General features: G+C 30.3%; 1 protein-coding gene across 1 annotated transcript; it reads right to left on the reverse strand.

The window, feature by feature from the left end:
* Nucleotides 1–11,309: 11,309 nt before the first annotated feature.
* LOC110661355 (early nodulin-75) lies at nucleotides 11,310–12,134 on the reverse strand. Its single transcript, XM_021819968.1, has one exon. The coding sequence runs from the start codon at nucleotides 12,132–12,134 to the stop codon at nucleotides 11,310–11,312; it is 825 nt and encodes a 274-aa protein (XP_021675660.1).
* Between the last annotated feature and the right edge of the window lie 5,109 nt (nucleotides 12,135–17,243).

Consider the following 17,243-nt stretch of genomic DNA (forward strand, 5'->3'; position numbering starts at 1 on the left):
GGAATGTACCACTGAAGGTTGGAAAATTCTACATCCCAGTTGACTTTGTCATTTTGGACATGGAAGAGGATTCTTATATGCCAATCATTTTGGGGAGGCCTTTCCTAGCTACAGCTAGTGCTTTGATTGACGTGAAAGGTGAAAAGCTTACTCTCAGAGTCGGAGAGGATCATTTAGTCTTCAACATTGGCAGTGATAAGAAGAAGCAACATGAAGATGTAGACTCTTGTTTGAGAATTGATATAGTTGATGAGTTAGTAAAAGAGCACTTTAGAAAAAGCTATCCGAAAGCTTCTCTTAAAAGTTGTCTTATCCATGAAGGGAGTGTCAATGATGAAAATCCAAAAGAGGCTGCATTTGCACAACATTTGAATAGCAATCCACCTTGTCCTATGGCACCAATCTTTCAAGTTGAGCAAGTGGAGAAAAGTGAAGTAAAACAACCATCTTTCAAAGAAAAAGATGCACCAAAGGTTGTCAAGAAAGAAATGGTTGGATTTTTAAACAAAGCAACAAGGATCTTCTCATGTGATGGAAAGAAAATGAAGTATAGATTCATTGAAGCACCTATTGGAAACAGAGGCAATAAATTCTAATTCCAGCCACCATGAAACATGATAAGAGTCCAGCTAAGGATTATAGATTAGCGCTCTTGGGAGGCACCCCAAGTTCTTTATTTTGTTTTTGTTGATTTACTTTTATTTGCATTACTTTTGTTTTAGTCTTAAATCTCCCCAAATTCAATTTTTGACATTGTTGAATTTTGTCTTTTGTAGATGTATTTCAGTGGATGAAGGTTGTTGCACTGCTGGGGAGTAACTCTTAATATGATATTTTATCCATTAACTCTTCTGAGATTGATTTATTTTCATTGCTTCCTGTGCAGGACCCCTTCTTGGCTTATACAGAAAACTTTTAGTAAAAAGGGTCTGTAGCATATGGTATTTGCTTCTTTGTTGAGGTTGGGTGTGTAACTTTTATGTAATTGTGCTTATCATGTTAATATGATGGTAAATGGGTCATTTTAGTAGTTTTGAACTTATTTGGGTTGTGTGACTCAATGTGCACATGCTGCATTTTCTTGGCATAACTTGGAGAGTCTATTTTCTTTTGTGGATAAGTGCAATTTTGTGCAGATTTTTATTGAGCTTTAATGTGCTAAATGTTAATTTGCAAGGTTTGAGTTGAAATGGCATAATTCACATGTCTCTTATGCAGGACTTACTTCAACAAGCTTGTATGGTGCAATTGTGATGGATTCTACATATATTGATGTGTTTTTGGTGATAATTTCTCATGATTTATGCTTCACAGGATTACATTTCTTTATTAGTGTATTTTTCAAACTTGCAAAACATTTTTTATTATAATCTGAATCTTGTTGAAATTTGCATAAGTAACTGCATAGCTTATGCAACTTTCAAGTCTCATTTTTTGTCATTTTTTCTTTTCTGCTGAAACCTACATAAGCTTTTGCATAACTTATGCAATCCTGCATAACCAAATTTTTGCCATTTCATTTCTTACTGAAATCTGCATAAGTGTGTGCATAACTTATGCAATTCTGCACCGCCACATTTTTTCCAATTTTTATTTTTGCCGAAACTTGCATAAGTGTATGCATAACTTATGCACTCTTGCATAACTTCTCATTTCTGCCAAAATTTGCATGACCAAGTGCATAAGTTATGCACTTTTGCATAACCAACTTTTCAGACTTTCCATTTCTACCGAAACTTACATAAGTGTGTGCATAACTTATGCACTTTTGCATAACTTCAAATCCTGAATTTTCATTTCTGCCGAAATCTGCATGACCAAGTGCATAGCTTATGCACTTTTGCATAACCAAATTTTCTGGGATTTCCATTTCTGCTGAAACTTGCATAAGAACCTACATAACTTATGCACAACATTTTCCCCTCATGCAGGAACTCGCACGACCTGTGCAAATTAAAATTTTTGGCACACCCTTTTTCCCACCTCCCACTTCTCGTCATTACTGTCCACCTCCTTCCCAATTTTCTCAACATCAATCCCTCAACCCCATAAGCCAAATCTCCCTCCTCTAGCAAGAAGCGATCTTCAGCAGCAGCAAGCTCCATTTAGTCCTCTAGCAGCACCTTTGGACAAGGGCAAAACCATAGAAATAGATTAATTTTTATCTTGCTCTTGTTCAACTTCTAGGAGCTTTTATTTTTAGATGTGCTAGAACAATTTTAGTTTGTCTTGAATTCTATTTTCTTGGATGGCTATTCCATTGGTTTTTCATTGATTCTCATTGCCTTTATTGCCCCTTTATGCATACTTGTCAATAAATTGTACATATTTACATACCTCTGCTGGTGTTTTTAAGTTTTTCATGATATATCATTATGCTACAGCTTTTCAATATACTGCACAGGCTGTGAAACTACTTTTGCAAATGTTCTGCATAGCCTGTGCAGTCCCTTATGCAACTTATGCCTTACTGCACAGCTTATGCACTCTCCTTATGCACCTGCTTTGCACAGCATTTATTCTACGTAACTTGTGCAGCTTTCTTATACATCACCATCATCTTTTAAATTCACATTGTAGATGATAAAACACTGCCCCATACCAGGTAACTCTTTTTTTTTGCTTTAAAATTTAACTATTCCTGTTTATTCCTCTTTGGTTTGAGTTTCGTGCTGCACCACCTTAGACATTGAGGATAATGTCCAATTTTGAGTTTGGGGCTGTGCAATAATGTTTTAATTTTGATTTTTGCAAAAAGTTTTCATATTTTAATATAGGAAATAGTACAAAAAAAAACATTTCATTCCATTTCATTAGCATACATATTCATTGTAATTAGATTGCATACATTATATTGTATATATACACATACATTACACATTATCTAGGAATCATACCATATAGATATTACAAATAGATTTGTTTTATTTAGTTAATGCATTGCTCAAAAATAAAATTTTTGCCAAGTCCTTTGAGTTATAGGAAGTTGCTTATGAGAGTGATTTGACTTACCTTTAGTTGGGTTTGTGGATTGAAAGTTTCCTAAGAGATGCAAAGTTTTGAAGTGTTTATCGTTTGCCTATATCTTCTTAGCCAAAAAGCCACCCAACTAGTCATTTGGAGATGGAAGTGTTTAGAGAGAGCTATAGGATAAAAATTAGTTAAGTGATGTCTCACCAATCCTAGAACAAATTTTCTAAATCTTTTGAGGCAAAATACCAGCTTGTACTTGAAAAGAGAGATGATTAGGCATTCTTTGATTTAAACCTTCTCATTTTAAACTTGGCCTTTTTCCTAATTAAAATTAACCCTTACAAACCCTTTTGAGCCTTTATATTCCTAATTTTTCTTGAAACCGTTGCTACCTAGCCAATGAACCAAATACTTCAACCCTTTTCATGAGAATAATTATTTATAATATTAGGTACACTATAAAAAAAAAGAAAAAAAAACAAAAAAAAGGAAAAAGAAAAAAAAATAATAAAAGGGAGAAGAAATGCTTATCATGATGTAAAAATGCTAGTATGTATGTACCTTTCATTATTGTCATTCAAATTAAAAGAAATACACCCAAAGTAATTAAAGGAAATGAGTTTGGGGGTGGTATTTTTAGGGACAATTATCAAGAGAAGATACAAGATACAAGCTTAAAGTATCACAGTGTCCCTCCATTTTATGTATTTTGTAAAATATGCTAGCAATTGAAAATTCTCATTGTGTATTTATCTCCTCTTTATATATAAAAAAAAGGAAAGAAAAAAAAAGAAAGAAAAAGAAAAATTATAAAAAAGAGGAAAAAAAAGAAAAAAAAAAGAGAGAAAAAAAGTAATAAGAGGTGTACCTTATATTTTCAAGATTGAAAATATTCTCATGCTTTGAATCCTTCTTACCCTTTTTCTTCTCAGCTTCATTTTGAACCCCATAGCCCCATTACATCCCTAAAAAGACCTTTGATCTCTTGAACATACTTGCTACATTAGTGGAGATAGGAGTAGGGAGTTTGCCTATGGGATTGGAAATTCATTCATTAAATTCCATCATTCTATATAGAGACACTTTGACTATTGATTGATTTAGAATTCTTTTTGAGCATGACTTTCTCTTTTGATTGGTTGGTTTGGGAATTTTGGATGATAATTGACTTGATGGCTAAGCGGTGAAAGCTTGGATAAGCATTAGATTCTTTGCATCTTGAAGGATGGGTATATGGATTGTTGGTATGGCTAATGGTATGTTAAGTTACTTTAATAGGTAATTTTCATAGCTCTTTGGACAAGGCACCCCTAAAAATTGCATTATATTTTAAATTTTGCTTGAAGACAGGAAAAGACTTTTGTTTGGGGGTATTTGATATATGCATTTTGCATAGTCATTTAGGTTTAATTTCATGGCCATTTTATTTAATTGTTAGTCACTTTTAGCCAATTTTATTAGTTATTTAGATAGTTTTTCATGATTGTCAATTTTTGGATTAATTTGTAATTTTACTTTATTTTGTAGGAAAATTGGTGTTTTTGAGGGACTAAAAGCGAAATTTTGCCAATGAGGAGTAATTTCTACAGCCAAAGATGTCAAAAACAAGTTTCAAAGTTGAAGTATGCATTGGCCAAATTGCGCATAACTTGCCGCATAAGTTGTGCAGTTCTGCATAGAGAGAAGAAGCAATTTTCCAAACCTGCCGAAATCTGCATAAGTTACCGCATAACTTATGCAGATTTATACCCTGCTTATGCAACTTCACGGAAAACTGCATAACTTATGCAGTCTCGCACCCTACTTATGCAACTTCACACAGAGGGCCTAGAAACCTGCCGAAAACTGCATAAGGGGCTGCTAACTTATGCAGTCCACTTATGCAGTTTTATAGAGTCTTCATAATGAGTTGGCAGAAGATTTTCACATGAAAACACACCTCAAACACACCATTTTAGGGCTACTTGTCAGAAAAAGATATAAATAGGCCCTTATCTCATTTTAGAAAAGCAAAGAAATGGAGGAAGACAGAAAAAAGGGGCAGAAAAACAGAGGAGTAGTCGACTTCCATTCTTGGGGAGCAGAATCTAGCTTCTTCTTCTCTTCTTCACCATTTTCTACATTTCTCCTATCGGGTTTCTTTAGTTTTAGTTTATTTTCATGATTTATTTCTTCTTTTACTTAGAATTTCTTGTGTTAAACATGGATTGTGAGTAGTTTTCTTTGATTCTGGAGTAAGGGATGTAATATTTTAGTTATTTTTGTGGATTTGAACTGGGTTAGTCCCAATTTAATGATATTTATGAGGTTTAATCCATTTCTTGTGTGCTTATTCACATGCTTAATGAAGGGCCCCATTAAGTTATGTTCTTAATCCTTGGTTGAAGCACCGAAAGGAGAAAACCAAGTGATAATTAATCAAGAAATTGGACTTAATTAACTTAGATCTAGAAATAGACTAAGGGTTATGAAGGTTTTAATAGATTGATTAAAGAACCTAATGGGTCTTGGCTAATTTTAACTCCACGAAAGTAGGATTAAGTTAATTAAGGCACTCTTTGTCTCACTCGAAAGAGTTTTTAAAGGATTTTAGAATTAATCTCCTTTAAACCCATAAATTTCATGGATTGGGCTAGCTAAGGAAAATCCCAAAATGACTTAAATATGAACCCTTAACTCCAGAATCGTCTTTTATCAATTATTGATTGGAATTTTACTTTTGAGTGTTTAGTTTAATCTCATTTTATTAATTTTTATTATTAATATTATCAATTTCTTTATTTTGCGAATTATTAAATTAGTCATTGTTTGAATTTAATTTTACATTTTCATACCTTATGCTTCAAATTCCTAAATTTCTTTTATTAATTTGATTAAAATATAATTTGAACATATTTTATTTTACATAAAAAATTCAATTGAAAACACAACTCTCTGTAGGAACGATATCTTTTTCTATACTACTTGAACGACCCGTGCACTTGCGGTTGGGACACATTAGAGGTATAATATAATTTCTTCTCAAATAGTCTCTTAGATCCCACAGAGTTGAAATTTTTGATAAAGTGAACGGTGCTGATTTCCTATAGTGTGCGAAATTTACATTAATCCTTGCTCTCGTTACTTAGCTTCTTTGGTCACTTAATTTTCCTTTCGTCATATTTTTATATTTGGGAAAAAGCTAAAGTAAAATCTTTCACCAAATCTTTTTCATTAAATATGAATTAATTATCACTCTAAATTTGTTGACCTGTAATTAGGGGTGGCCATGGTACGGTTTTGAATCGGAACTGATTCGATCAAAATCAGACCAAAACTGGTCAAAATCGAAACCGGCTTCAAACTGGATCGAAACTGTCATTCTGTAGTTTGGTTCAGGTTCATATTTTTTAGGAATCGTGAACCGGAGATTCCAAATCAGATTGAATGGACGGTTTCGAACAGAACCAAACCGGCTATTTAAATACAAAAAAATTCAATAAATATCTCACCCCACTCCTAATTCATTTATATACATCATTAATTCTCTACACAATTATTTTCTATACTCTCTTTAATTCTTAATACTTTTTAATTTCTTTCAAATTCTCTAAATAATTATTTTCTACACTCCTTTTAATTTTCGGTACTCTCTCAATTTTTTTATTTTATTATTTTATATTTTCACTAAAATTTTCAATACTATCTCAATTACTTTGTTGTTATTTTATATCCTCACTAAAATTTCCAATACCCTCTATTTTAATTTTTTTTCTCTTTTATATTTTTTTAATTATCAATTATCATATAATTTTTTTAAAAAGGTAAGCAATAGAACTAAAAATTTTGATTCCTCTAAATTCTAAAGGGATAAATAGGTAAAATTAAGTTCATACACTTTTTACTAATTTCTTTAAAAAAAATTATTTTCATCTCTAGTTTTTTAATTAAGTTCAAGTCTTTACTTATTAAATTTTTCTTAAAGATAAATTATTTTCATTCTCCTTTTTCTTATTTTATTTTGATTGAAAGATTTCTAAAAAAAATTAAAATATTTTTACAAATATAACTTAATTATGAATCAATAATTTTTTTTTTAATTTTTTTTCTAAGTCACTCTTAAACCATCCCTAAACTGCTCCCAAACAGTCATCTATACCGTCTTGAATCGTTCTTTTTTGAACCGCCTTTTAAACCGTTTTAAACCGGGGCTCGAACTAGAATCGGTGATTCAAAAACCGTCTCCTAACTGTTTGGTTCAGGTTCATAATTTCATTAAATCTGAACCAGCGATTTAGGAACCGTAACCGGCGGTTCTCTACCTGTAATAACTATTTATAATTAATAATTTAGCTAGCTTATTATATGTTTGTCAATTTGTGAAAATTTCGGTTTGACAAAATAATATAAATTAATTATATATTGTTACATGCACTTGATTCAACTCTCATTTATTTTATATTAATTTATTTACTCTTTCATCCAACAAAATCATAACAAACTCAATCAGTTAAAATAAGAGTGAATATCATTTTTATTTAAATAAAAATATTAATTCAATTTATTTAATATAAAAATTTTATTTTAATTTAATTTTTTTTATAAATTAATTTATTTAACTTTATAAATTTTGAGTGAAATTAAATTAAATCATTATGATATTTAAATGTAATAGGTAGAAATGAGTTACTGCTCTGCGCAAAATGAGTAGGAACGAGTTTTTTTAACCTATTTAGCAGATTTCTTTTCACGAATCATAATATTCAATAATTTTTTTTTAGTTCTCTCCTCCACCAGAACCCGTTTTTAAAAACATATTGGAAGGCATACCGGTGAATTTGCATAACTATTCTATGAGCCTGGAAAAAATTACTGATGTTTGCTATGTGCGAGGTCGATGGAACTCGGAAACAACACGCGGTGTTCTTTCAATTCTAAGAAAATTTATTTTATAAAATCGTGATTTATCTGAAATAATATATATATATATATATATATATATATATATATATATATATATATAATTATTTAACAATTTTATTTAAATAATTTTAATAAATGTAATAATATATTTATCTATTTTTAATTGTCCTGTAATTTTATATAAATTGTTTACATAAAATAACCATTTTATGATTTAATTTTTCTAATTTTATTTAACCCAAGTAATAAAATATTATTGCTAAATTTTTTTAATAGAAGATTTTTAATAAAATTTAAATTCACTGGCTATATGAATATGTTAAAATCCCTTCATTAATCCCAACATGAAAGAAGTGCATTGAATAAATTCTTATTACAGACAGACGATTTACACATTATTTATGATGCAGTGGTTGGTACGAAAATTTAAATATAGAACTATATAATAAGATCAGGTAGATATTTTGGCCTCAAACTCTAGGAAATTTAAAAATAACTTCATGATCTTTTTATCTCATTCTTTTAAATTCTTTTTAGCACTTATTAAGTTTATTAAATATTTTATTTTTTATTAATTTTATATTTAAAAATATTAATCTTATATAAAAATATATAATATTGCATTAAAAATGACGTAATATTACGTAAAAATATATTTGTATATATTGTTAATTTAAAATTAATAATAAATAAATAAATAAATAAATTTTTAAAATAATTTCCCTCTAGAAATGAAAAAGTTATGGTACAGTGAAGTTATAATTAATGATAGTGATTAATTATAAATTTAAAATATAAATATGTGATATTTATTTATTTAATAGATAAATTTCACCATATATTATGAATTTTGAATTTATTATAAATTTAGATAATAAAGCTTAAAAAATGAATAAATGTTGACTTTTTGAGAAATCAATTTTTTCATAGTAACTAATTTAAGAAAGTTACTTTAATTAATGTCATTTTTTATAATAATTTCCGCAATTAAATGCAATTTAAAAAAAAAAAAAAACACTGGCCTCTTCTTGATGGGTACAACTATATCGGGAAGGAAATTAAAATGTTAGCCTCATTGAAAACAATGCAAGTGTCATTAGTCATTACTTACCAAACCTTTTTTACTATTCATGCTTTTTCTTTTTTCCGCACTCAGTAATGGTGTAAACTGATGAAAGTGTTCACACCCCTTTTGACTACATAGCACCGACTTGGCCGTATTAAGGACATTATTGTTAATTAATTGAATTTTTTTGTTGGGTTTCCATGTTTTGGTATAACTGCTCCGATTACTTTCTTATTACTCAACATATACTCTCTTCTCTTCAACTTTTATTAATTATCATTTGATATCATGAACAGAGCATTCTGTGTGCAGAAATGGGAAACAAAATAAGGTCAACTTTTAACATTAATAAAAATATTAATGGTTAATATTAATGAGCTTAGAGGGTGTTTAGTTTGCTTTTTTGGTGTAGCTAATGATTGATAGACAAATAAGTGAATTAAAGTGTTTGATAAGTTTAAAAAAATTGAAATGATAATTGATAAACAATTAATATGATATTCATCGGCTACAGTCGGATTTAATTTTATTTTTTATTTAGATTATATTGTATTTTTTTTATGTAACTCAAAAATTGATATTTTTAATATTGTTTATTTTTATCTTTTTATTTTATAATCTTAATACTTTAATTAGGGTATTACAATTTTATTAAAATATTTTTTATTAATAACATAAAATATAGAATATTTATTTATTATAAAAAATAAGATTTTTTTTCTAAAAACGTAAAATTATAAGATTTTTTCTTTATAAACAAAAATAATTACTTTATTATTTTATAACTATATTTTTTAAATTATTTAATTCTTTTTAAGGAATTTAATTATTTTCTTATCTTAATAATAAAATAAATAATATGATATAATAAATCAATAATTATATTTTTATTTTAATAATATAATAAATGATATAATATATGAAATAAATAATTATGTATTTATTTTAGTAATAAAATAAATAATATAATATAATAAATTTATAATTCTATATTTATTTTAATAATAAAATAAATTATATGATATACACTCTTATTAGTCATTTTACATATCAACAGCAATATCTAAACATAGTTTTATCAAACACTTAACATAAATTCACTATCATCAGCCACCAGCTATTAACTATCAGCTAACAGTAACAATTATCAGTTAATAACTATCACTTATATTCAACAGCTAAACCAAACAGACCCTTAGTTCACTATTATTTGAGTCATCTTTTGGATTGTCTGTTTTATAAAAAAAAAGTTGATGAAAAAAATGTTAGGTGGAATTATAAAGAAAGTAAAATTCATATGGAAATAAAAATTGTTATTTTTTTTTACAAATATTTTCCTTAAGAAATGGAAAGGAAAGAAATTGATTTGTTTATTTTTAAAGTTTTCATGGAAAGAAAATTGAATAGAAAAATTATTATTATTATTAATATATTATTTTTTGAATAAATAAAATTATAGTAAAAAATAATTATTAGAAAAAAATTACATAGAAAGAAAATAGAAAAAAATTAACATAGGAGGAAAAAAAAATGTCAATTTTTGGTTAGGGATGATGATTATCATCATTAATGATAAGGATGGCAATTCTAGCTAGCTTCTTTTGTTGATTCCCTTTGCTTGGCTTGCGTCTCTCTTGCAACTTCTTCTTGTTTATTTCTAGCATCTTTGGTTGTTTTTTCTTTCTTTCTGTAATTTAATTTTTTTTAAATTAAATTTTATTTGTCATAAATTTAAGATACAAGATATATGATGAAATTCACTTATTAAATATATAGGTCTCACATATTTATATCTTATATCTACAATAAATTAGGTTTAAGCAAAAATTTTCTGTATATTTTTATCAATTCCTTCTACTTAACATGTGATGTATAAGTTAGAGTGTATTGGAAAAAATAGCGTTACTTTCCTAATTTTAATAATTTTTTTTGTTATATAAAAAAAGATAGTAATTCTATCTAATAAAAAGTAAAATATAAATATTTAACATGTGAAAAAAAAAACCTCACTATAGTCTATAAGAACAGTTTTGGCATCAACCATCAAATTATATTTTTTTAGAAAAATAAATTAAAATGTTATTTTCATTCTTTTTTTTTTTTAATTATATTCATTCTTCATCACTATTTAAAGTGGCGTTTTGTCTAAGAAGATAAAATCAAATTATGAAAGACCAAGTACGAAGATAACACTGCATATGGATATGTAACAGAAATCTACACAGAAGAACAGCAAAGTAGATGTCAATATTCATATGGTACTACAAGCAAAACACTAAGATATAAACCGCACAAACAATGAACACAACCAGAAGACTAAACTTCCGTTATTCATAATGATTTATCTAATAGCTAGCTAGCTAGATAATCAGTTGGCAGGTGGACGCTTGTGGGGCGGCTTGTGGGGCGGCTTGTGTTTTGGCGGAAACTTTTCACCCTTTCCCTTGTGTGAGTCCTCGATTATTTCTTCCTCAACTAAAAGATGTCCGTGTGGTGGCTTGTGCTTTGGCGGTGGCTTTTCGCCCTTTCCCTTGTGTGAGTCCTCGACTACTTCTTCCTCAGCCAAAAGATGTACGTGCGGTGGCTTATGTTTTGGTGGTGGATTCTCTCCCTTTCCCTTTCCCGTGTACAAGTCCTCGACCACTTCTTCTTCAGCCAAAAGATGTCCGTGAGGTGGCTTGTGTTTTGGTGGTGGCTTCTCTCCCTTTCCCTTTCCCTTGTGTAAATCCTCGACTATATCTTCCTCAGCCAAAAGATGTCCGTGCGGTGGCTTATGTTTTGGTGGTGGCTTAAATCCCTTACCCCTATGGTCCTCCTCTACGACCTCCTCAGCTGCCAAAAGTCGTCTATATCCCGTTGGAGGCTTATGTGGTGGTTTGTGATGAGGTGGAAACTTTTCTCCCTTTCCCTTATGATGTTTAAAAGAATCCTCTTCATCCTCAATTAAAAGGTGTCCATGCGGGGGTTTGTGTTTAGGAGGTGGTTTCTCTCCCTTACCGTTTGGAGGTCCATGAAAGTCCTCTACATTTTCACTTAGAAAGTGACCATGTGGTGGCTTGTGTTTTGGGGGTGGTTTCTCACCTTTACGTTTAGGAGGTTCATGGCGGTCATCAGCAAGTGATGAAGGGGTGGTGGAGAGAATCACTGCTACTCCGAGCAGGAGCAACACCAGCAAGCATTTAGGAGAAGACATCTTTGTTTTTGGTTTTTGGTTGTGGTGCAAAACACAGAAGGTTTGGTCTCCCTTTTATAGTATCACATGGTTGGACCTATGTCGTCACCGCCCATGTCACCCTCTTGGCCTTTACTACGGAGTAGGTCAGTGCATTTACTAACTCGGTTTGTGGCAAGTTTACTGTAAGAATACTGGTAGAGAGGCAATGGGTCCCAATTGAGTTGAAAACTTAGACTAATTGCACTCTCCCCAGCACGTTCAGATCTTCTCAAGGTCATGAATTAAGTACAATATTGAGACTATAGCCATTACCTGTTTGTTTTAACCTCAAGTTTCTTTCGTCCATAGTAAGAATACTATTTCCACCTTCTTTTCTGTAGAAAATTCTATTTTTTGACTCCATAAATTAGAAGTCCAGATTTCAGTTAGTTAATGTGTTTAATATGTGCATAGCACATAGCATCGTTACAAGAAATATATATATTGCAGTTTTAGTTGAATTTTAATGTTTTCTTTGAATCCCGTGGTTATAAAATCCGTTAACTTAAGGAGTTTTACTAATAAATTCAATTTCCAACGTATTATCACAAATGATCTTTCAATTTTATATATATTACTATAATTTTTTCAGGATGAGTTTTAACTCTATATCGTTGAAATCTATATATATATTACATTTTTTTGGTAATATATTTATATTAAAAAGTGTAAATAATGTTTACATCAAACAAGAGTAATGATAAAAGATATTATTGATATAATTATCCCACTCTAAACTAATGAAAATGCAGCGTATCAGCATTAAGTTACGTGATAAACGAGGTAAAGTAGAGCCACTAACCCACTAACTTCCAGTTTTTTAAAATTTTTATTACTGTTTTGTGGTAAAGTTTTCGTAATTTTATTAAAAAAAAATTAATGCTTATAAAAAATATATAATTATTTTAATAGAAGGACTAGCAATTTAAACTTTTTAAGTACTAAATAGTAAACAACATTAAGCTACAAGAATGTCATTATTCAAGGGTCAAAATGTCATTTCATGTCCATTTAATAGCTATAATTAAATGGTGCTTGTAGAAAAATGGTACGTAAAGTCAAACTACATGAATGCTATAGTTCAATTTTAAAACTATAAGGGCTCATTAGTAATTGTGGTCAAACCTCAAGATTATAAAATATTAAACAAAAAACTTATAATTAAAAATAATTCACAACGATAGATAATTTTCGCTGTATTAATTTACCATGCCTTAGCGAAACTCTTCATAAAACAACTCTGAATATTTTTTACAATGATGTAGTTGCCGATATATATATGGGTGAATGCGAAGTAGGGAGATAAGATCACCGGAAGCCAATTGCCATGCATTGATCTTTCCTTTTCCACTAAAAACTTTTTGAGTATTTAGGCGTATTAAATACATCCTTTGGTTTTGAATTCTTTACAAGCAGAAGCTATGAGCTTTCGGGAAACTTTGAATTGGTTAAAGGAAAAGGGATTGAGAGATGTTGATTTTGAATCGGATGCTATACTCCTTGTTCAGTTGTCATGTCTAGGAATCAAAACCTGTTTTATACTGGCATAGTGATTGAAGATTGTCAGCTTTTGCTAAATGAAATTCCTAATTTTTCTTTCAGTTTTATTAAAAAATTAGTGAATCAGATAGCCCATGCTATAGCTAGAGATGCTGTTTCTATGTTTGATGATTTAGAATGGAGAGACGTAACTCTAGTGTTTCTTGAGGATGTAATCCATTATGATATGAGTTAATAAAATCCCTTTTTTTCTCAAAAAAATAAATACATACTTTGTGATTATTTAAGGCATAATTATATTAGGGCTATTGGTAAAAAAAAGCAATATAACGTCCTCACCAAAGGTAGTCCGTACATTTTACTGTTCTGACGACTAATGTCTGTTCGGACAGTTAAAATGTCTGGAACTACACTTAAACTATAGTGAGGAGGCATAAATTAATGAAATAAATATTAAAAAAAATGTAGAAAAAATTTTGAGAAAATAAAATAAAATTTAGAGAATTTATTTATTTGGTATAGAGTAATAAAAATAACCCGATGAGCACCATGAAGGGCATTTTGGTCATTTCACCCCTAGAGGTGAATTTTGACCTAAATGTCAAATTAAAAATTGAGAGAATAAAATAATTAACATAAATTAAAAATTTATGAAATGAATTGGAAAATGAGAAAAGAAAAGAAGAAAATAAATGAAGAAAAGAAAAGAAAAGAAAAGAAAAGAAAATGAAAAAGACTTATGACATAAAATAAAAATAAAGTACAATAAAAATATATATATATAGACACAAGATGACAAAAGCCACCAACCATCTTCTTCTTCCCTCTTCTCTCTCTCCCTCTCTTTGAACCGTCCACCATGGGAGCTCTCTCCCTCCATTTTTGTCTTCCCTAAAGCTTGATTTTCCAAGCTTTCTCCTCATCAAAACCCATAGACCCCTTCATTAAAAAGTTAGCCCACTCCATAAGGAAGCTATTGATAGTGAAAAGAAGAAGAAAAAGTTAAAGTTTAACAAGTTACCCAAGAGGTTAGTGCCTAATCTTCCTTTCTTCCTTTATTAATCATTGAGTTAAGGCTAAAATGAAGTGAAATTTGTAAGAAACTAAAAGAAATAGGTAAGTTATGGGGGGAGTGAATTTTTGGTACCCATGGTGAGTGATGGTTTTTGATGACTATAATATATATAAAGTGATTTAATGATGTTGTTTGATGCATTTATAGGTATTAGAAGTTGATTTACATTGAGATTTTATGAGGTTGAAATTGTGAGTTAGGGTTTGGCCTAACTTTGGTATTTTTGTATTATACTATGCAATTGGGATTGTTGAGATGTGTTGATGATATTTAGAAGTGCCTTAAATATCAAATTGAAGCAAGGAAGTTGGAGGAGAAATGAAATATTGGAAGTGCTATTTTCTGCAGGTTATATTTGTTGAGGGCAGTATACATTTTAGGCCATAAATGAAATTGTGTGACCCCAATTGGTATGAGGCCAATTGGGGGTGAAAGTATACCCAAAATAGCCCATATTCTATGAAGAAACCATGCTCAAATTCTGTCCAAAACTTGACCTAAATATTCCCTAAATCTGGATTACCCTGGAACCCAACCCAGAAAATAACCAAATGAACAGTACGTGTTCATTTGGTCATAACTCTCTCTATACTGGTCCAAATGACCTAAACTTTCACCAATGGAAAGTTTAGACATAGGGCTACACTTTTTATGAAGACCACTTAACCCAGTTTTGCCTTTAACCAATTCAAATTGTTAGCACAATTTGGGTCACTGAAACTGCCAACCCAGAAAATGACCAAATGAACAGTACGTGTTCATTTAGTCATAACTCTCTCTATACTGGTCCAAATGACCTAAAATTTCACCAATGGAAAGTTTAGACATAGGGCTACACTTTTCATGAAGACCACTTAACCCATTTTTGCCTTTAACCAATTCAAATTATTAGCACAATTTGGGTCACTGAAACTGCCAACCCAGAAAATGACCAAATGAATAGTACGTGTTCATTTGGTCATAACTCTCTCTATACTGGTCCAAATGGCCTAAAATTTCACCAATGGAAAGCTTAGACATAGAGCTACACTTTTCATGAAGACCTCTTAACCCAGTTTTGCTTTTAACCAATTCAAATTGTTAGCACAAGTTGCTGCCAACCCAGAAAATGACCAAATGAACAGTACGTGTTCATTTGGTCATAACTCTCTCTATACTGGTCCAAATGACCTAAAATTTCATCAATGGAAAGCTTAGACATAGGGATACACTTTTCATGAAAACCACTTGACCCAATTTTGCCTTTAACCAAATCAAATTATTAGCACAAGTTTAGTCACTAAAACTGCCAACCCAGAAATTGTCCCAAAATACTATTCCTTTGGTATTTTGACCCAGAAATTAATGGTACCAATGAATAGTACTAGAAAATAGTAATAGTGAATAGTGCTAAATTAAGTAAAAATATTTAATTGCCCATAGTATACCTAAACTTATTTATTTAGTTTGGATAAATTGGTATACCAATTAGGGACTACAGATAGCAGTACTGCCGACCGAGAAAATCATGAACTGACAATATATGTCTGGTATGATTGTTCTACAGGCTATATGCCTACTTACTGGCCATTGTGCATACTTTATTTATGGCTTTGCAAGCCTGACAGTGAGTCTCATGCCCGACAGCTAGCCTCGTGCCTGACAGACGTATACTGGATAGAGATATGGCTGTCTAACCAGTATACACCCGTGCATCCAGCTTTTATAATTTGTTATAGGTTTCTTGGGCACTGATAAAAAAAATTAATTAAGACTTAAAATACAATAAGTAATCATAAAAGATCCCGATAATGTTAATTGTTTCCAAAGAGCAATAAAAATATAAAAGACCCAGAAATTATGAGTTGCATATATTATTTCAAATTATTAAATTATTGTTATTATAAATTATGCACCACTAAGCGTTATGCTTAGCGCGTTGGTTTTCCATCGCGTAGGTACTGGAGATCATCCAAGAAATCGCAGCAGCAAAAGCACTGAGTGCACCGTGCAGCTCGATAAGATTTGCCATTGTTCAGAGTCACCTCACCGGTCTTTTGTATTTTGGTAGGGCCTATGTATAGACTAGTATTTTGATTCATTATGTTTAGTCATGATGTAATTACTAGTTTATGATGTATTTCATTTTGGACTTGAAATGAAAACTTATAATTTATTATCTATGAATTTCCATATGAATGCAATAGATGACATTTCATTTTGAGATCTCATAAATAGTTGTAAATGATATGATAAAAGAGAATATAATATGGAAATATGTGCGATGACTATGAATATGTTAACAAGTGATAGTGAAACCCGCCAGATGTTAATAAAATAGAGGAGAATCTGTTCGGGTCTCCACAAAAATAAGATATAAAAAAAAAAATTCTACACTTAAATTACTTGATTTAAATGACATTAAAATTTACAATAGACATGACAACACAAGATAGGGTGCTCCGGCACCAAATATGGCACTTCTTGCTCGGCTATACAATAGACGGGCAAGGGGCGTCACAAGCAAAATCTTT

The sequence above is a fragment of the Hevea brasiliensis genome, chromosome 4, assembly GCF_030052815.1.
Source record: "Hevea brasiliensis isolate MT/VB/25A 57/8 chromosome 4, ASM3005281v1, whole genome shotgun sequence".
Taxonomy (NCBI): Eukaryota; Viridiplantae; Streptophyta; class Magnoliopsida; order Malpighiales; family Euphorbiaceae; genus Hevea; species Hevea brasiliensis.

Bases quoted from the DNA above. Each gene is read 5' to 3' on its own strand.
- LOC110661355 (XM_021819968.1), bottom strand. From the start codon at position 12,134: ATGTCTTCTCCTAAATGCTTGCTGGTGTTGCTCCTGCTCGGAGTAGCA.